Source organism: Coregonus clupeaformis, chromosome 6 (assembly GCF_020615455.1).
Source record: "Coregonus clupeaformis isolate EN_2021a chromosome 6, ASM2061545v1, whole genome shotgun sequence".
In the NCBI taxonomy this organism is placed as follows: Eukaryota; Metazoa; Chordata; class Actinopteri; order Salmoniformes; family Salmonidae; genus Coregonus; species Coregonus clupeaformis.
The window spans coordinates 32,259,730-32,280,802 of record NC_059197.1 but is presented as its reverse complement, the minus strand read 5'-3'; the positions used below and the strand labels follow the sequence as shown (position 1 = coordinate 32,280,802).

The window sequence follows — 21,073 nt, the reverse complement described above, 5'->3', positions numbered from 1 at the left end:
TTTTCCTACTTACAAAGCATGTAGAGGTCTGTAATTTTTATCATAGGTACACTTCAACTGTGAGAGACGGAATCTAATACATAAATCCAGAAAATCACATTGTATGATTTTTAAGTAATTAGTTTGCATTTTATTGCATGACATACAGTGGGGGAAAAAAGTATTTAGTCAGCCACCAATTGTGCAAGTTCTCCCACTTAAAAAGATGAGAGGCCTGTAATTTTCATCATAGGTACACGTCAACTATGACAGACAAAATGAGAAAAAAAATCCAGAAAATCACATTGTAGGATTTTTAATGAATTTATTTGCAAATTATGGTGGAAAATAAGTATTTGGTCAATAACAAAAGTTTCTCAATACTTTGTTATATACCCTTTGTTGGAAATGACACAGGTCAACCGTTTTCTGTAAGTCTTCACAAGGTTTTCACACACTGTTGCTGGTATTTTGGCCCATTCCTCCATGCAGATCTCCTCTAGAGCAGTGATGTTTTGGGGCTGTCGCTGGGCAACACGGACTTTCAACTCCCTCCAAAGATTTTCTATGGGGTTGAGATCTGGAGACTGGCTAGGCCACTCCAGGACCTTGAAATGCTTCTTACGAAGCCACTCCTTCGTTGCCCGGGCGGTGTGTTTGGGATCATTGTCATGCTGAAAGACCCAGCCACGTTTCATCTTCAATGCCCTTGCTGATGGAAGGAGGTTTTCACTCAAAATCTCACGATACATGGCCCCATTCATTATTTCCTTTACACCGATCAGTCGTCCTGGTCCCTTTGCAGAAAAACAGCCCCAAAGCATGATGTTTCCACCCCCATGCTTCACAGTAGGTATGGTGTTCTTTGGATGCAACTCAGCATTCTTTGTCCTCCAAACACGACGAGTTGAGTTTTTACCAAAAAGTTCTATTTTGGTTTCATCTGACCATATGACATTCTCCCAATCCTCTTCTGGATCATCCAAATGCACTCTAGCAAACTTCAGACGGGCCTGGACATGTACTGGCTTAAGCAGGGGGACACGTCTGGCACTGCAGGATTTGAGTCCCTGGCGGCGTAGTGTGTTACTGATGATAGGCTTTGTTACTTTGGTCCCAGCTCTCTGCAGGTCATTCACTAGGTCCCCCGTGTGGTTCTGGGATGTTTGCTCACCGTTCTTGTGATCATTTTGACCCCACGGGGTGAGATCTTGCGTGGAGCCCCAGATCGAGGGAGATTATCAGTGGTCTTGTATGTCTTCCATTTCCTAATAATTGCTCCCACAGTTGATTTCTTCAAACCAAGCTGCTTACCTATTGCAGATTCAGTCTTCCCAGCCTGGTGCAGGTCTACAATTTTGTTTCTGGTGTCCTTTGACAGCTCTTTGGTCTTGGCCATAGTGGAGTTTGGAGTGTGACTGTTTGAGGTTGTGGACAGGTGTCTTTTATACTGATGACAAGTTCAAACAGGTGCCATTAATACAGGTAACGAGTGGAGGACATAGGAGCCTCTTAAAGAAGAAGTTGCAGGTCTGTGAGAGCCAGAAATCTTGCTTGTTTGTAGGTGACCAAATACTTATTTTCCACCATAATTTGCAAATAAATTCATTAAAAATCCTACAATGTGATTTTCTGGATTTTTTTCTTCTCAATTTGTCTGTCATAGTTGACGTGTACCTATGATGAAAATTACAGGCCTCTCTCATCTTTTTAAGTGGGAGAACATGCACAATTGGTGGCTGACTAAATACTTTTTTCCCCCACTGTATGTATTTGATACATCAGAAAAGCAGAACTTAATATTTGGTACAGAAACCTTTGTTTGCAATTACAGAGATCATACATTTCCTGTAGGTCTTGACCAGGTTTTTACACACTGCAGAAGGGATTTTGGCCCACTCCTCCATACAGACCTTCTCCAGATCCTTCAGGTTTCGGGGCTGTCGCTGGGCAATACGGACTTTCAGCTCCCTCCAAAGATGTTCTATTGGGTTCAGGTCTGGAGACTGGCTAGGCCACTCCAGGACCTTGAGATGCTTCTTACGGAGCCTCTCCTTAGTTGCCCTGGCTGTGTGTTTCGGGTCGTTGTCATGCTGGAAGACCCAGCGACGACCCATCTTCAATGCTCTTACTGAGGGAAGGAGGTTGTTGGCCAAGATCTCGCGATACATGGCCCCATCAATCCTCCCCTCAATACGGTGCAGTCGTCCTGTCCCCTTTGCAGAAAAGCATCCCCAAAGAATGATGTTTCCACCTCCATGTTTCACGGTTGGGATGGTGTTCTTGGGGTTGTACTCATCCTTCTTCTTCCTCCAAATACGGCGAGTAGAGTTTAGACCAAAAAGCTCTATTTTTGTCTCATCAGACCACATGACCTTCTCCCATTCCTCCTCTGGATCATCCAGATGGTCATTGGTAAACTTCAGACGGGCCTGGACATGCGCTGGCTTGAGCAGGGGGACCTTGCGTGCGCTGCAGGATTTTAATCCATGACGGCGTAGTGTGTTACTAATGGTTTTCTTTGAGACTGTGGTCCCAGCTCTCTTCAGGTCATTCACCAGGTCCTGCCGTGTAGTTCTGGGCTGATCCCTCACCTTCCTCATGATCATTGATGCCCCATGAGGTGAGATCTTGCATGGAGCCCCAGACAGAGGGTGATTGACCATCATCTTGAACTTCTTCCATTTTCTAAGAATTGCGCCAACAGTTGTTGCCTTCTCACCAAGCTACTTGCCTATTGTCCTGTAGCCCATCCCAGCCTTGTGCAGGTCTACAATTTTATCCCTGATGTCCTTACACAGCTCTCTGGTCTTGGCCATTGTGGAGAGGTTGGAGTCTGTTTGATTGAGTGTGTGGACAGGTGTCTTTTATACAGGTAACGAGTTCAAACAGGTGCAGTTAATACAGGTAATGAGTGGAGAACAGGAGGGCTTCTTAAAGAAAAACGAACATGTCTGTGAGAGCCGGAATTCTTACTGGTTGGTAGGTGATCAAATACTTATGTCATGCAATAAAATGCAAATTAATTACTTAAAAATCATACAATATGATTTTCTGGATTTTTGTTTTAGATTCCGTCTCTCACAGTTGAAGTGTACCTATGATAAAAAATGACAGACCTCTACATGCTTTGTAAGTAGGAAAACCTGCAAAATCGGCAGTGTATCAAATACTTGTTCTCCCCACTATATATAATATACCTACTGCTTTACGCTCAGGGAGAGAAGAAAGTACTGACATGTAGGCAGAGGTCTCTCTCTCTCCTCTCCTCTCCTCTCTCTCCTCTCCTCTCCTCTCTCTCCTCTCCTCTCCTCTCTCTCCTCTCCTCTCTCTCCTCTCCTCTCCTCTCTCTCCTCTCCTCTCTCTTAATTCAACTCAAAGGGGCTTTATTGGGAAATGTGTTTACATTGCCAAAGCAAATGAAATAAACAATAAACTAAACAAAGACAAAAACAATCAGACATTAACACACACAAAAAGTTTCAAGAGAATAACAATGTTTTAAATATACATGTATTATTAGCATATATATTCTTTACATACGCTACAGTGTTTCTCTCTCGCTCTCGCTCTCGCTCTCGCTCTCGCTCTCGCTCTCGCTCTCGCTCTCGCTCTCTCTCTCTCTCTCATAGTCATGTTTAATAAGCTTTATTGTCTTTAAGGACAAGGCCAATGTTACCAAAGCGAAGTGATACACAAAAACAATGGGGAAAAACAGTGACAACAGTAAGATTAGTAGATATACTACTAATGAAAAATATATATACAGTACCAGTCAAAAGTTTGGACACACCTACTCATTCAACGGTTTTTCTTTATTTGTCCTATTATTTACATTGTAGAATAATAGTGAAGACATTAACACTATGAAATAACACATATGAAATCATGTAGTAACCAAAAACGTGTTAAACAAATCAAAATATATTTTATATTTGAGATTCTTCAAATAGCCACCCTTTGCCTTGATGACAGCTTTGCACACTCTTGGCATTCTCACAACCAGCTTCATGATGGAATGCATTTCAATTAACAGGTGTGCCTTCTTAAAAGTTAATTTGTGGAATTTCTTTCCTTCTTAATGCGTTTGAGCCAATCAGTTGTGTTGTGACAAGGTAAGGGGGGGATATACAGAAGATAGCCCTATTTGGTAAAATACCAAGTCCATATTATGACAAGAACAGCTCAAATAAGCAAAGAGAAACAACGCTCTCCGTAGCCGATGTGAGTAAGGTTAACATTCACAAGGCCGCGGGGCCAGATGGATTACCAGGACCAGCTGGCAAGTGTCTTCACTGACATTTTCAACCTCTCCCTGAGCCAGAGTAATACCTACATGTTTCAAGCAGACCACCATAGTCCCTGTACCCAAGAACGCCAAGTTAACCTGTCTAAATGACTATCGCCCCGTAGCACTCACAGCTGTAGCTATGAAAAGACTGGTCGTGGCTCAAATCAACACCATCATCCCAGAAACCCTGGACCCACTCCAATTCACACACCGCCCCAACAGATCCACAGATGACGCTATCTCTATTGCACTCCACACTGCCCTCTCCCACCTGGACAAGAGGAACACCTTCACTACATGACCAAAAGTATGTGAACACCTGCTCGTTGAATATCTCATTCCAAAATCATGGACACTAATGTGGAGTTGGTCCCCCCTTTACTACTATAACAGCCTCTACTCTTCTGGGAAGGCTTTCCACTAGATGTTGGAACATTACTGAAGGGACTTGCTTCCATTCAGCCACGAGCATTAGTGAGGTCGGGCACTGATGTTGGCCAATTAGGCCGTATGCAAAATGAGGGCAAACTGGGATGTTTTGCATAGACAACATTGCAGCATAGAGACACACACTACAGCAAACTTTGACTGACAAATATGTTTTCTACCTTTCCTTGCCGTTGTGTGTAGGGGTGAGAGAGAGGTGAGTGTAAGTTCTAGCAGCACTAATGCCATGTTCACGGAGTTTGACAGACAGCAACAGGTTGAAACTCCCCCCAAATCCCCATGACACACACACACACACACACACACACACACACACACTTTGCAGGGAATATGTAATTTCTGTGGTCTCCATGACAGTACTAATGCCATTCTCTCTCTCTCTCTTCTCTCCATACCTCTATACATCCTTCTCTCTCCCTCCCTCTCTCTTCTCCCTCCCTCTCTCTTCTCCCTCACTCTCTCTAGGTTTCAGAAGCATGTCCACACCTATAGGGTCCTCCCAGATGAAGAGGGATTCTTGGCAGTCCAGGTACCACTATACACCCCCTCCACACACACACACACACCAATGGGTGTGAGTTGGTATTTTTCTATGCATATCTAGCACTATGGATGTAACTGTTTGTATGTATGTCTATATCTGTGGAATTTATACTAGTGTGTGTGTTCTGTGTGTATATGCTGTGTGTGTATGCTGTGTGTATATGCTGTGTGTGTACGGTACTTGTATGTGTGTTTGGATCAGTAGGAACTGGCAGGCTCTGGTGCTTGTTTTGGCTCTGAGCTCACACACACGCATGCACACACACACACAGCAGCCTCTTTGTGCTCTGCGTCTAGCAGCTGGGGGAGTCACCAATCCCCCCCGCAACACACACACACACACACACACACTCAAATACCATAATACCCCCCCCCCCCCACACTCCTGGTCCCTTGCCTGAAATCCATACTGATTGCTCTGTTATACTTTAGTTTCGCTTCACCAAGTCATCTGGTTTACCAAGGCTTCAGTTCAATTAAACGTCACTGAAACAGAGTCAATGTGGCTGCCAGGCTCCCCACCCGTTCACAGCTGAGGGCCTCTTGTAAACCCTGCACCCACTCTCCCACCCACAAATATCAATGAACAGAAAGTGATTGTGCCCACTCTGACGCTCTGAGCTACCAAGACCTACCTACCTACAGTGGGGAAAATAAGTATTTAGTCAGCCACCAATTGTGCAAGTTCTCCCACTTAAAAAGATGAGAGGCCTGTAATTTTCATCATAGGTACACGTCAACTATGACAGACAAATTGAGAATTTTTTTCTCCAGAAAATCACATTTTTATGAATTTATTTGCAAATTATGGTGGAAAATAAGTATTTGGTCACCTACACACAAGCAAGATTTCTGGCTCTCACAGACCTGTAACTTCTTCTTTAAGAGGCTCCTCTGTCCTCCACTCGTTACCTGTATTAATGGCACCTGTTTGAACTTGTTATCAGTATAAAAGACACCTGTCCACAACCTCAAACAGTCACACTCCAAACTCCACTATGGCCAAGACCAAAGAGCTGTCAAAGGACAACAGAAACAAAATTGTAGACCTGCACCAGGCTGGGAAGACTGAATCTGCAATAGGTAAGCAGCTTGGTTTGAAGAAATCAACTGTGGGAGCAATTATTAGGAAATGGAAGACATACAAGACCACTGATAATCTCCCTCGATCTGGGGCTCCACGCAAGATCTCACCCCGTGGGGTCAAAATGATCACAAGAACGGTGAGCAAAAATCCCAGAACCACACGGGGGACCTAGTGAATGACCTGCAGAGAGCTGGGACCAAAGTAACAAAGCCTACCATCAGTAACACACTACGCCGCCAGGGACTCAAATACTGCAGTGCCAGACGTGTCACCCTGCTTAAGCCAGTACATGTCCAGGCCCGTCTGAAGTTTGCTAGAGTGCATTTGGATGATCCAGAAGAGGATTGGGAGAATGTCATATGGTCAGATGAAACCAAAATAGAACTTTTTGGTAAAAACTCAACTCAGTCGTGTTTGGAGGACAAAGAATGCTGAGTTGCATCCAAAGAACACCATACCTACTGTGAAGCATGGGGGTGGAAACATCATGCTTTGGGGCTGTTTTTCTGCAAAGGGACCAGGACGACTGATCGGTGTAAAGGAAATAATGAATGGGGCCATGTATCGTGAGATTTTGAGTGAAAACCTCCTTCCATCAGCAAGGGCATTGAAGATGAAACGTGGCTGGGTCTTTCAGCATGACAATGATCCCAAACACACCGCCCGGGCAACGAAGGAGTGGCTTCGTAAGAAGCATTTCAAGGTCCTGGAGTGGCCTAGCCAGTCTCCAGATCTCAACCCCATAGAAAATCTTTGGAGGGAGTTGAAAGTCTGTGTTGCCCAGCGACAGCCCCAAAACCATCACTGCTCTAAAGGAGATCTGCGTGGAGGAATGGGCCAAAATACCAGCAACAGTGTGTGAAAACCTTGTGAAGACTTACAGAAAACGTTTGACCTGTGTCATTGCCAACAAAGGGTATATAACAAAGTATTGAGAAACTTTTGTTATTGACCAAATACTTATTTTCCACCATAATTTGCAAATAAATTCATTAAAAATCCTTCAATGTGATTTTCTGGATTTTTTTTCCTCATTTTGTCTGTCATAGTTGACGTGTACCTATGATGAAAATTACAGGCCTCTCTCATCTTTTTAAGTGGGAGAACTTGCACAATTGGTGGCTGACTAAATACTTTTTTCCCCCACTATATGTAAACTTTCGACTTCAACTGTACCTACCTACCAATCTACTACCTACCTACCTACCAATCTACTACCTACCTACCTACCAATCTAATACCTACCTACCTACCAATCACCTACCTACCTACCTACCTACCTACCTACCTACCTACCTACCTACCTACCACCTACCCACCCCTACCTACCTACCACCTACCCACCAATCTACTACCCACCCACCAATCTACTCCCACCTACCTACCTACCTACCCACCTACCTACCAATCTACTACCTACCTACCTACCTACCTACCAATCTACTACCTACCTACCTACCAATCTCCTACCTACCTACCAATCTACTGCCTAACTACCAATCTACTGCCAAACTACCTAACAATCTACTACCTACCTACCTACCTACCAATCTACTACCTACCTACCTACCATCACCGACCTACCTACCTAGCAATCTACTACCTGCCTACCAATCTACCTACCAATCTACTACCTACCTACCTACCTACCAGTCTACTACCTACCAATCTACCTGCATACCTACCTACCTACCAATCTATTACTTACCTACCATTCTACCACCTACTCTTCTACCTATCTACCAATCTACTACCCACCTACCTACCAATCTACTACCTACCTACCTACCAATCTACTACCTGCTTACCTACCAATCTACTACCTATCTACCAACCTACCACCTACCTACCTACCTACAATCTACTACTTACCTACCTAGCAATCTACTACCTGCCTACCTACCTACCTACCTACCTACCAATCACTCACCTACCTACCTACCAATCACCTACCTACCAATCACCTACCTACCAATCTACTACCTACCAATCTACTACCTACCTACCTACCAATCTAATACCTACCTACCTACCAATCTACTACCTACCAATCTACTACCTACCAATCTACTACCTACCAATCTACTACCTACTCTTCTACCTACCTACCTACCTACCTACCAATCTACTGCCTACCTACCTACCAACCTACTACTTACCTACCTAGCCATCTACTACCTGCCTACCTACCAATCTACTACCTATCTACCAACCTACTACCTACCTACCTACCTACCTACCTACAATCTACTACTTACCTACCTAGCAATCTACTACCTGCCTACCTACCATTCTACTACCTACCTACTTACCTACCTACCTACCAATCACCTACCTACCTACCTACCAATCACCCACCTACCTACCTACCAATCACCTACCTACCTACCTACCTACCTACCTACCTACCTACCTACCTACCTACCTACCTACCTACCTACCTACCTACCTACCTACCTACCAATCTACTACCTACCTACCTACCAATCTACTACCTACCAATCTACTACCTACCTACCTACCAATCTACTACCTACCTACCTACCAATCTACTACCTACCTACCTACCAATCTACTACCTACCTACCTACCAATCTACTACCTACCTACCTACCAATCTACTACCTACTCTTCTACCTACCTACCTACCTACCTACCAATCTACTGCCTACCTACCTACCAACCTACTACTTACCTACCTAGCCATCTACTACCTGCCTACCTACCAATCTACTACCTATCTACCAACCTACTACCTACCTACCTACAATCTACTACTTACCTACCTAGCAATCTACTACCTGCCTACCTACCATTCTACTACCCTACCTACTTACCTACCACCACCAATCACCTACCTACCTACCACCAATCACCCACCTACCTACCTACCAATCACCTACCTACCTACCTACCTACCTACCTACCTACCTACCTACCTACCTACCAATCTACTACCCTACCTACCTACCAATCTACTACCTACCTACCTACCAATCTACTACCTACCAATCTACTACCTACCAATCTACTACCTACCTACCTACCAATCTACTACCTACCTACCTACCAATCTACTACCTACCTACCTACCAATCTACTACCTACCTACCTACCAATCTACTACCTACCAATCTACTACCTACCAATCTACTACCTACCTACCTACCAATCTACTACCTACCTACCTACCAATCTACTACCTACCTACCTACCAATCTACTACCTACCTACCTACCCAGCTTTATTCTGAACGTGCTGTGCAGAGTGTGCTGTGTCTCTGCACAAGTGTTTTTCTTTGAAGTGCCCACTCTTTCTTTCTCTCTCTCTCTCGCGCTCCTCTCCCCCTCTCTCCCTCGCGCTCCTCTCCCCCTCTCTCCCTCTCCCCCTCTCCCAGACGTCTCAGGGGGTGCAGCCTAAGCGGTTTAAGACCCTCCCAGAGCTGGTCCTGTTGTACCTCCAGCCCAGCCAGGGACTGGTCAGCACTCTACTGTACCCTGTAGACAGAGAGGAGAGCATCCCAGAGGACAGGGACTACTCAGGTACACTCAAAATGGTTTTGTTTTGGAATTCTTTGTGGGTCTGTGTAATCTGAGGGAAATATGTGTCTTTTAATATGGTCATACATTTGGCAGGAGGTTAAGAAGTGCAGCTCAGTTTCCACCTCATTTTGTGGGCAGTGTGCATATAGCCTGTTTTCTCTTGAGCCAGGTCTGCCTTTCTCAATAGCAAGGCTATGCTCACTGAGTCTGTACATAGCCAATGCTTTCCTTAATTTTGGGTCAGTCACAGTGGTCAGGTATTCTGCCACTGTGTACTCTCTGTTTAGGGCCAAATAGCATTCCAGTTTGCTTTGTTTTTTGTTAAGTTCTTTCCAATGTGTCATGTAATTATCTGTTTGTTTTCTCATGATTTGGTTGGGTCTAATTGTGTTGCTGTTGCTGTCCTGGGGCTCTGTGGAGTCTGTTTGTGTTTGTGAACAGAGCCCCATGACCAGCTTGTTTAGGGGACACTCTCTACGTTAATCTCTCTGTAGGTGATGGCTTTGTTATGGAAGGTTTGGGAATTGCTTCCTTTTAGGTGGTTGTGATAATTAGCGGGTATCAGCCTAATTCTGCTCTGCATGCATCATTTGGTGTTTTACGTCGTACACTGAGGATATTTTTGCAGAATTCTGCATGCAGAGTCTCAATAGGGTGTTTGTTCCATTTTGTGAATTCTTGGTTAGTGAGCGGACCCCAGACCTCACAACCATAAAGGGCAATGGGTTCTATAACTGATTCAATTATTTTTTGCCAGATCCTAATTGGGATGTCAAATGTTATGTTCCTTTTGATGGCGTAGAAGGCCCATCTTGCCTTGTCTCAGATAGTTTACAGCTTTGTGGAAGTTACCTGTGGTGTTGATGTTTAGGCCGAGGTAGGTATAGTTTTTTGTGTGCTCTAGGGCAATGGTGTCTAGATGAAATTTGTATTTGTGATCCTGGCAACTAGACCTTTTTGTTGGAACACCATTATTTATGTCTTATTGAGATTTACTGTCAGGGCCCAGGTCTGACAGAATCTGTGCAGAAGATCTAGGTCCTGCTGTAGGCCCTCCTTGGTTGGGTACAGAAACACCAGATCATCAGCAAACAGTAGACATTTGACTTCAGATTCTAGTAGGGTGAGGCCGGGTGCTGCAGATTGTTCTAGTGCCCTCGCCAATTCGTTGATATACAGTGCCTACGGAAAGTATTCAGACCCCTTGACCTTTTCCACATTTTGTTAGGTTACGGCCTTATTCTAAAATTGATTAAATAATTTTTTCCCTAATCAATCTGCATACAATACCCATAATGACAAAGCAAAAACAGGATTTTAGAAATGTTTGCTAATTTATCATTTTTTTAAAACGGAAATATCACATTTACATAAGTATTCAGACCCTTTAGTCTGTACTTTGTTGAAGCACCTTTGGCAGCGATTACAGACTTGAGTCTGCCGCCACCATGCTTCACCGTAGGGATGGTGCCAGGTTTCCTCCAGAAGTGATGCTTGGCATTCAGGCATTCAGGCCAAAGTGTTCAATCTTGGTTTCATCAGATTAGAGGATCTTGTTTCTCATGGTCTGAGAGTCTTTAGGTGCCTTTTGGCAAACTCAAAGCGGGCTGTCATGTGCCTTTTACCTCCATCTGGCCACTCTACCATAAAGGCCTGATTGGTGGAGTGCTGCAGAGATGGTTGTCCTTCTGGAAGGTTCTCCCATCTCCACAGAGGAACTCTAAAGCTCTGTCAGGGTGACCATCGGGATCTTGGTCACTTCCCTGACCAAGGCCCTTCTCCCCCGATTGCCCGTTTGGCCGGGGCGGCCAGCTCTAGGAAAAGTCTTGGTGGTTCCAAACTTGTTCTTAGGGACCTTCACTAGGCCACTGTGTTCTTGGGGACCTTCAATGCTGCAGACATTTTTTGGTACCCTTCCCCAGATCTGTGCCTCGACACAATCCTGTCTCGGAGTTTTACGGACAATTCCTTCGACCTCATGGCTTGGTTTTTGCTCTGACATGCACTGTCAACTGTGGGACCTTATACAGTGGGGAGAACAAGTATTTGATACACTGCCGATTTTGCAGGTTTTCCTACTTACAAAGCATGTAGAGGTCTGTAATTTGTATCATAGGTACACTTCCAACTGTGAGAGACGGAATCTAAAACAAAAATCCTGAAAATCACATTGTATGATTTTTAAGTAATTAATTTGCATTTTATTGCATGACATAAGTATTTGATCACCTACCAACCAGTAAGAATTCCGTCTCTCACAGACCTGTTAGTTTTTCTTTAAGAAGACCTCCTGTTTTCCACTCATTACCTGTATTAACTGCACCTGTTTGAACTCGTTACCTGTATAAAAGACACCTGTCCACACACTCAATCAAACACACTCCAACCTCTCCACAATGGCCAAGACCAGAGAGCTGTGTAAGGACATCAGGGATAAAATTGTAGACCTGCACAAGGCTGGGATGGGCTACAGGGCTACAGGACAATAGGCAAGCAGCTTGTTGAGAAGGCAACAACTGTTGGCGCAATTATTAGAAGTTCAAGATGACGGTCAATCACCCTCGGTCTGGGGCTCCATGCAAGATCTCACCTCGTGGGGCATCAATGATCATGAGGAAGGTGAGGGATCAGCACAGAACTACACGGCAGGACCTGGTCAATGACCTGAAGAGAGCTGGGACCACAGTCTCAAAGAAAACCATTAGTAACACACTACGCCGTCATGGATTAAAATCCTGCAGCGCACGCAAGGTCCCCCTGCTCAAGCCAGCGCATGTCCAGGCCCGTCTGAAGTTTGCCAATCACCATCTGGATGATCCAGAGGAGGAATGGGAGAAGGTCATGTGGTCTGATGAGACAAAAATAAAGCTTTTTGGTCTAAACTCCACTCGCCGTGTTTGGAGGAAGAAGAAGTATGAGTACAACCCCAAGAACACCATCCCAACCGTGAAGCATGGAGGTGGAAACATCATTCTTTGGGGATGCTTTTCTGCAAAGGGGACAGGACTGCACCGTATTGAGGGGGGGATGGATGGGGCCATGTATCGCAAGATCTTGGCCAACAACCTCCTTCCCTCAGTAAGAGCATTGAAGATGGGTCGTGGCTGGGTCTTCCAGCATGACAACGACCCGAAACACACAGCCAGGGCAACTAAGGAGAGGCTCCGTAAGAAGCATCTCAAGGTCCTGGAGTGGCCTAGCCAGTCTCCAGACCTGAACCCAATAGAAAATCTTTGGAGGGAGCTGAAAGTCCGTATTGCCCAGCGACAGCCCCGAAACCTGAAGGATCTGGAGAAGGTCTGTATGGAGGAGTGGGCCAAAATCCCTTCTGCAGTGTGTGCAAACCTGGTCAATACCTACAGGAAACGTATGATCTCTAATTGCAAACAAAGGTTTCTGTACCAAATATTAAGTTCTGCTTTTCTGATGTATCAAATACTTATGTCATGCAATAAAATGCAAATTCATTACTTAAAAATCATACAATGTGATTTTCTAGATTTTTGTTTTAGATTCCGTCTCTCACAGTTGAAATGTACCTATGATAAAAATTACAGACCTCTACATGCTTTGTAAGTAGGAAAACCTGCAAAATCAGCAGTGTATCAAATACTTGTTCTCCCCACTGTATAGACAGGTGTGTGCCTTTCCAAATCATGTCCAATCAATTGAATTTACCACAGATGGACTCCAATCAAGTTGTAGAAACATCTCAATGATGATCAATGGAAACAGGATGCACCTGAGCTCAGTTTTTGAGTCTCATTGCAAATGGTCTGAATACTTATGTAAATAAGGTATTTATGTTTTATATTGTTAATAAATATGCAGAAATTTCTAAAAACCTGTTTTCACTTTGTTATTATGGGGTATTGTGTGTAGATTGCTGAGGATTGTTTTTTTTATATCCATTTTAGAATAAGGCTGTAACGTAACAAAATGTGGAAAAAGTCAAGGCACTGTATACGTTGAAGAGGGTGGGGCTCAAGCTGCATCCCTGTCTCACCCCACGGCCCTAAGGAAAGAAATGTGTGGTTTTTGCCTTTTTAACTGCACACTTGTTGTTTGTGTACATGGATTTTATAATGTTGTATGTTTTTCCCCCAACCCCACTTTCCATCAATTCGTATAGCAGGCCCTCATGCCAAATTGAGTCAAAAGCTTTTTTGAAATCAACAAAGCATGAGAAGACTTTGCCTTTGTTTTGTTTGTTTGTCAATTAGGGTGTGCAGGGTGAATACGTGGTCTGTCGTACGGTAATTTGGTTAAAAGCCAATTTGACATTTGCTCAGTACATTGTTTTCACTGAGGAAATGTACACGTCTGCTGTTAATGATAATGCAGAGGATTTTCCCAAGGTTGCTGTTGACGCATATCCCACGATAGTTATTGGGTTCAAATTTGTCTCCACTTTTGTGGATTGGGGTGATCAGTCCTTGCTTCCAAATATTGGGGAAGATGCCAGAGCTGAATATGATGTTAAAGAGGTTAAGTATAGCCAATTGGAATTTGTGGTCTGTATATTTTATAATTTCATTGAGGATACCATCAACACCACCGGCCTTTTTGGGTTGGAGGGTTTGTATTTTGAACTGTAGTTCATTCAATGTAATTGGAGAATCCAGTGGGTTCTGGTAGTCTTTTAATAGCTGATTCTAAGATTTGTAATTGATCATGTATATTCTAACATTTGTAATTGATCATGTTTTTGCTGTTTGTTCTTTGTTATAGAGCAGGGGTGTCAAACGTCCGGCCCACGGGCCGGATCAGGCCCGCAAACGGGTTTAATCCGGCCCGCGAGATGATTTAAAAAATAAATAATAATAATAATCATAATAATTTTGTAAAGTATAAAAATGCGTTGCAATTTTTCAATAAAATAAACTGCTGTTCCAATTGCGTCCACTGGATGGCGCAATACCAATTGTGTTAAGCAAGCAAACTGTTTATACCGGGGCAGAGCAAGTAGGTCAAGCACGTGCAGCCAATGAGCTACTTTGTTTTGCCCGCGATATTTATTACGGCTTCTACTTTTAACATTATGTGCTTTGGCACCCTCATTGCCCCAATATGTCTCTGTCAAAAAAGAGAAAAGTGGACGCAGAGTGCAGAGTGTTCCAAGAAAAAGGGTCATCCTATTTATTCACGGAATTGAATGGGAAAGCTGTATGTTTGGTGTGTTCAGAGCATGTTGCAGTGCTGAAAGAATATAACCTTTGTCGCCACTATGTGAGTCTTCATGCCGACAAATATGACAACTTTCAAGGACAGCGGAGATGAGAGAAGGTGAATGAACTGTTGGCGGGTCTGAAGAAACAGCAGTCTGTGTTTACTCACAGCCGAGACATCAGTGACGCTGCAGTGAAAGCTAGCTACCTCATTGCTAATGAAATCGCAGTGGCTTCAAAACCATTTAGTGAGGGTGAATTTGTAAAAACATGCATGATGAAGGCAGCGGAGATTGTGTGCCCTGAAAAGCGGCAGGCTTTTGCAAATATCAGCCTGACAAGAAACACAGTTGCAGACAGGATTTCCGATCTTTCAGTGGATTTGGACAGCCAGTTGAAGCAAAAAGTAAAGTCATTTATTGCGTTTTCGGTTGCAATTGATGAAAGCACAGACATTACCGATGTTGAACAACTGGCCATTTTCATCCGCGGAGTTGATGACACATTGACCGTCACCGAGGAGTTCGTGGAGTTGGTGCCGATGACAGATACAACGACAGCAGCTGATATTTTTACCGCACTCGTCGGCGCGCTGGACAGGGTCGGAGTGGACTGGTCCCGCGCTGTCAGCCTGGCTACAGATGGTGCGCCCTCAATGATCGGGAAAAAAGCAGGCGTTGTGACAAAGTTCAGAGAGAAAGTGCAATCTGCAAATGGAGGACGTGATTTTTGACTTTTCACTGTATTTTGCACCAGGAGGCTTTGTGTTGCAAGTCATTAAAGATGGATAACGTCATGAAGGTGGTCATCCAAACTGTTAATTTCATCCGATCCAGAAGCCTGAATCACCGTCAGTTTGACAGCCTTCTCAGAGAGAAAGACCACATCTATGGCCTGCCATACCACACTGAGGTAAGATGGTTAAGCCGAGGTGCTGTGCTGAGGCGTTTCTTTGATTTACGAGGAGAAATTGAACAGTTCATGGAAGAAAAGGGCAAACCAGTGTTAGAATTTCATTCCGCAGAATGGATGCAGGACCTTGCATTTATGGTGGATGTTACAGAGCACCTGAATAACTTGAACAAACAGCTGCAAGGGCGCAACAAAGTTGTCACGCAGTATTATGACAGCATACGTTCTTTCAAGTTGAAGCTGTCATTGTGGGAGACGCAACTTGCCGGTGGTGATGCAGCTCACTTCCCCTGTCTGAAAAATGTGCGCGACCCAACATGTGGCAGACATGAAGCGGTTCAAAGATAAAATAACGGGACTGTTACGGAGTTTGAGCAACGCTTTCAGATTTATGTTTATATGTTTTTATGTTGATGTGCTATTGTTTTTAATTGATTTTATTTTATTTGTATATTTAACCTATTCTTGACTCTGTGGTTCTTGCACTTGTTTGGGGAACAGGATTTCATTATTTTTATCTACATTTCTGCCTGAGAAATGACACCCTGATATAGTTCTGTGATATACTTCTGTGAATCACTGAGGCATTGTGTGTTTGTGTGTTCTTTGTCCTCAGAACTTTCAAATAACTTGAGGTGTTTTATGATTAATAGTGATGTTGTGCTTTTGGACACTGTCCTCAGGCTCCAGCTTTATGTTTATATGTTTTTATGTTGATGTGCTATTGTTTTTAATTGTTTTTATTTTATTTGTATATTTAACCTATTCTTGACTCTGTGGTTCTTGCACTTGTTTGGGGAACAGGATTTCATTATTTTTATCTACATTTCTGCCTGAGAAATGACACCCTGATATAGTTCTGTGATCTGTGATATACTTATGTGAATCACTGAGGCATTGTGTGTTTGTGTTCTTTGTCCTCAGAACTTTCAAATAACTTGAGGTGTTTTATGACTAATAGTGATGTTGTGCTTTTGGACACTGTCCTCAGGCTCCAGCTTTATGTTTATATGTTTTTATGTTGATGTGCTATTGTTTTTAATTGATTTTATTTTATTTGTATATTTAACCTATTTTTGACTCTGTGGTTCTTGCACTTGTTTGGGGAACAGGATTTCATTATTTTTATCTACATTTCTGCCTGAGAAATGACACCCTGATATAGTTCTGTGATCTGTGAAACAGTTATGTTAATCACTGAGGCATTGTGTGTTTGTGTGTTCTTTTTCTTTAGAATTTTCAAATAAACTTGACGTGTTTTATGATTAATAGTGATGTTGTGCTTGTACTATTTTGGACACACTGTCCTCAGGCTCCAGCTTTATGTTGTATGTTGATCGTATTAAAACAAAGAAAACAATCTGAAGTTGTTGTTTTTAAGTTATATATATACCATGATTTTTCCGGTCCGGCCCACTTGGGAATAGATTTTCCTCCATGTGGCCCCTGAGCTAAAATGAGTTTGACACCCCTGTTATAGAGCCAAAAAGATTGGGATAGATAATTCTTTGTGTTGTTTGTTTAGTGTGTTCCAATTTTCCCAGAAGTGGTTAGATTCTATGGATTCATCAATTACATTGAGCTGATTTCTGAAGTGCTGTTCCTTCTTTTTCGGTAGTGTATTTCTGTACTGTTTTAGTGATTCACCATAGTGATGGCGTAGGCTCAGGTCTTCTGGGTCTCTGTTTTTGGTTGGATAGGTTTCTCAATTTCTTTCTTTGTTTTTTGCATTCTTCATCAAACCATTTGTCATTGTTGTTTATTTTCTTAGGTTGTCTGCTTGAGGGAAAATAAAATGGATAGGGAAGCTGAGAGGGCAAATATACTGTTTATGTTTTCTACCTTCCCTATTACAGTGAAACACTTTGTCCAGGACGTTGTCTGAAAGGGATTGAATTTGTTGTTGCCTAATTGTTTTTTGGTAGGATTCTACACTACTTTCCTTCCATCTATAGCATTTCTTAATATTGTGCAGTTCCTTTGGCTTTGATGCCTCATGATTGAGTGTTGTTCTGTTCAAGTAGACTGTGTTGTGATCTTATAGGGATATCAGTGGGCTGACTGTGAACGCTCTGAGAGACTCTGGGATCTCTCTCTCCATCTCTGTCTGTCTGTCTGTCTGTCTGTCTCTTGCTCCATCTCTCTCTTTCTTTCTCTTTCTGTCTCTGATTGGTCAAGTGTTAACTCTCGCTCTATGTGATTGGTCAGATGGGGAAGATGAGAAGCCGCCCCTTCCTCCTCGTTCCGCCTCCACCTCCACACCACCTACAGGCTCCGCCCCGGAGACACCAACCGACAGGTACCACACACACACACACACACACACACACACACACACACACACACACACACACACACACACACACGAACACACACACACGAACACACACGAACACGAACACACATACGAACACACACACGCACACAGAACACACGCACACAGAACACACGCACACAGAACACACACATACACAGAACACACACACACAATTTTGCGTGACCTGGTAAAACTCCTGGCCCTAGTAAAGGGTGGGTCTTAAATTAGATCAACTGCCCACCAACTGATCCTGGTTGTAGAGATTCAGTAAATCTGTTCAGGGCCTAGCTTAGAACAACCCTCAAGAACCCTTCCCCTCTCTTCCCTCTTCCCTCTTCTCCTCCTTTTCTATCCCCTCATTCCCTCCTACCCTTCACCCCCCCCCTTCCCCATCTCCTGAGATAGGAAGACTAAATCTGGTTTAAAACCACACAGCTCAGAGAGGATGCAGTGTGTGTGTGTGTGTGTGTGTGTGTGTGTGTGTGTGTGTGTGTGTGTGTGTGTGTGTGTGTGTGTGTGTGTGTGTGTGTGTGTGTGTGTGTGTGTGTGTGTGTGTGTGTGTGTGTGTGTGTGTGTGTGTGTGTGTGTGTGTGTGTGTGTGTGTGTGTGTGTGTGTGTGTGTGTGTGACCCATGTCTGTTCTGTTGACACGGATTGTGATGTTGTTCCGTCCTACCTTAGCGCCCCTGCTGCTAACGGCCTGAGCACCATTTCCCATGAGTACCTGAAGGGAAGCTACGCTCTGGACCTGGAAGCTGTCAAACAGGGAGCCAGCTCTCTGCCACACCTCAACAAGACACTGGTGTCCTCCTGCAAACGCCTCAACGGGTGAGACACACACACACACACACACAACCACACAACGTTCTCTCTCGCTCTCACAGACACACACACACACACACACATGCATACACACTCAAACATATGTGTGTGTGTGTAGGGAGGTGGATAAGGTTCTGTCTGGGCTGGAGATCCTGTCCAAGGTGTTTGACCAACAGAGTTCCTTCATGGTGTCCAGGATGATACAGCAGGTACTATACCTTTTCTATCTTTGTGTGTGTGTGTGTGTGTGTGTGTGTGTGTGTGTGTGTGTGTGTGTGTACACGCAGGAGATGTATGACTCACGGGAAGCTTAGACATGCCGCACCTTGGTTTCCTCTTGAACACACACACACACACACAGTGCTCCTGAGTGCACTGGGGGTCATGAGGAAGGAGCTCTTTGTCTCCCAGGGAGAAACAACAAGAGTTCCTGGAGACAGCTGTGCTTGAGAGAGTCACGCTGTAACCACACACACACACACACACTGTGGATAATGTAGTCTTAAAGGGCCAGACCTCCTTTCCCCTCAAACGTTGCTCATGTGATGTGACAACACACATGGCATAGCGTCTAGTGTGTGATTGTAAGTGTGAGTGGGTTTTGTCAATGTCTGTTTTCCTCTGTAGTCGGTGAATCAGGGTGGAGATCAGGAGTTGGAGAATCTGGTCACTAAACTGGCTATCCTCAAAGACCTACTGTCTTCTATAGAGAAGAAGGTAAGCCTGCACACACACACACACACACACACACACACACACACACACACACACACACACACACACACACACACACACACACACACACACACACACACACACATACACACACACACACACACACACACACACACACACACATATACACACATACACACAAACACACATACACACATACACACAAACACACAAACACACATACACACACACACACACACACAGCTGTTAGTGAGTGTGTTTAGTTAACCACCTCCGTGTGATGGATAGTCTGCCATGAGGGGCGGCGGGTGGCGGCTGTATCCCAGTGGGTGTGCTCTGAGCTGGGGTTAGAGAAAGAGAGGACCCCCACCCCCAACTCCATAGAAATATAATCTAATAGTCATTCTATTTCTATGTCCCCCCTTCCCTCTGTCTGGGCCCCAGAGTTCAGGCTACACATGGAGGGGGGAGTGATGGAGCGAGAGGGGGAGGGAGAGGATGGGAGGGAGGGGAGGACTGGAGAGAGGGAAGAAGTATCAGTGACATCACAACCAGGAAGTCAGGAAAGCAGTAGAAATGTTTCTAACTACACACCTTACACTGTGGTGGTTCAGGTTTCTTAACCCTGTAGCTAATGTTATTTTTCTCTCCCCCCTCCCCCCTCTCTCTCTCTCTCTCTCTCTCCCTCTCTAGGCTCTGAAGGCTGTGCAGGATTTGAGTTGGTCCACTCTCTCCTCTCCTCCTCCTTCTCTCACACGCCACAGCAAAACCATCCCTGTACAGGCCTTCGAGGTACATGCGCGTGCACAAACACACACACACCCACACACACTTTGAGGTATACCCCACCCCCTCCCCTGTCCCATTGGTCCACAGGCTGACCAATCATTGGGTGTGGCTCGGAATTCCTAGATTCTCTAGGAAGTGTTTTTATACCTCGTAACCAGTCAGATAAATGAACAGACTGGAATGTGGGACGCCTGTCTCCATGTGTGGTTTTGTCTGTTCTGTGACGTCATGGCTGTGGTCCTACCTCCCTCTCTCAGGATGTGATGGTTAGATGACTGATGTGACCAGAGTGTACAGACTAGGGCCCTCAACGCTGTGCTCAGTGGTGTTGAAAACTACTGAGTGGGTGTGATGGAAGGATAATCACTATCAGTAACCAGGAAGTGGACGTCTCAGCTAGCTAGCGCTCTAGAGATGTAAACACAACGGCTGCCTGGGGTCATGGTCCATTTCAATTCACTATGTTCAGGACATAGGCATT

General features: G+C 44.3%; 1 protein-coding gene across 2 annotated transcripts in view; it reads left to right on the top strand.

Moving 5' to 3' along the window:
• Positions 1 to 21,073, top strand: part of LOC121567819 (phosphatidylinositol 3,4,5-trisphosphate 5-phosphatase 2A) — a 42,867-nt gene that overhangs the window by 7,305 nt on the left and 14,489 nt on the right. For both annotated transcript variants that reach the window (XM_045220122.1, XM_045220119.1), the window contains exons 2-8: positions 5,183 to 5,246; positions 9,745 to 9,889; positions 18,178 to 18,268; positions 18,967 to 19,113; positions 19,226 to 19,316; positions 19,735 to 19,824; positions 20,497 to 20,595. In XM_045220122.1, the coding sequence (XP_045076057.1) occupies positions 5,183 to 5,246; positions 9,745 to 9,889; positions 18,178 to 18,268; positions 18,967 to 19,113; positions 19,226 to 19,316; positions 19,735 to 19,824; positions 20,497 to 20,595 (727 nt within the window). The remainder of the gene's footprint in view (positions 1 to 5,182; positions 5,247 to 9,744; positions 9,890 to 18,177; positions 18,269 to 18,966; positions 19,114 to 19,225; positions 19,317 to 19,734; positions 19,825 to 20,496; positions 20,596 to 21,073) is intronic.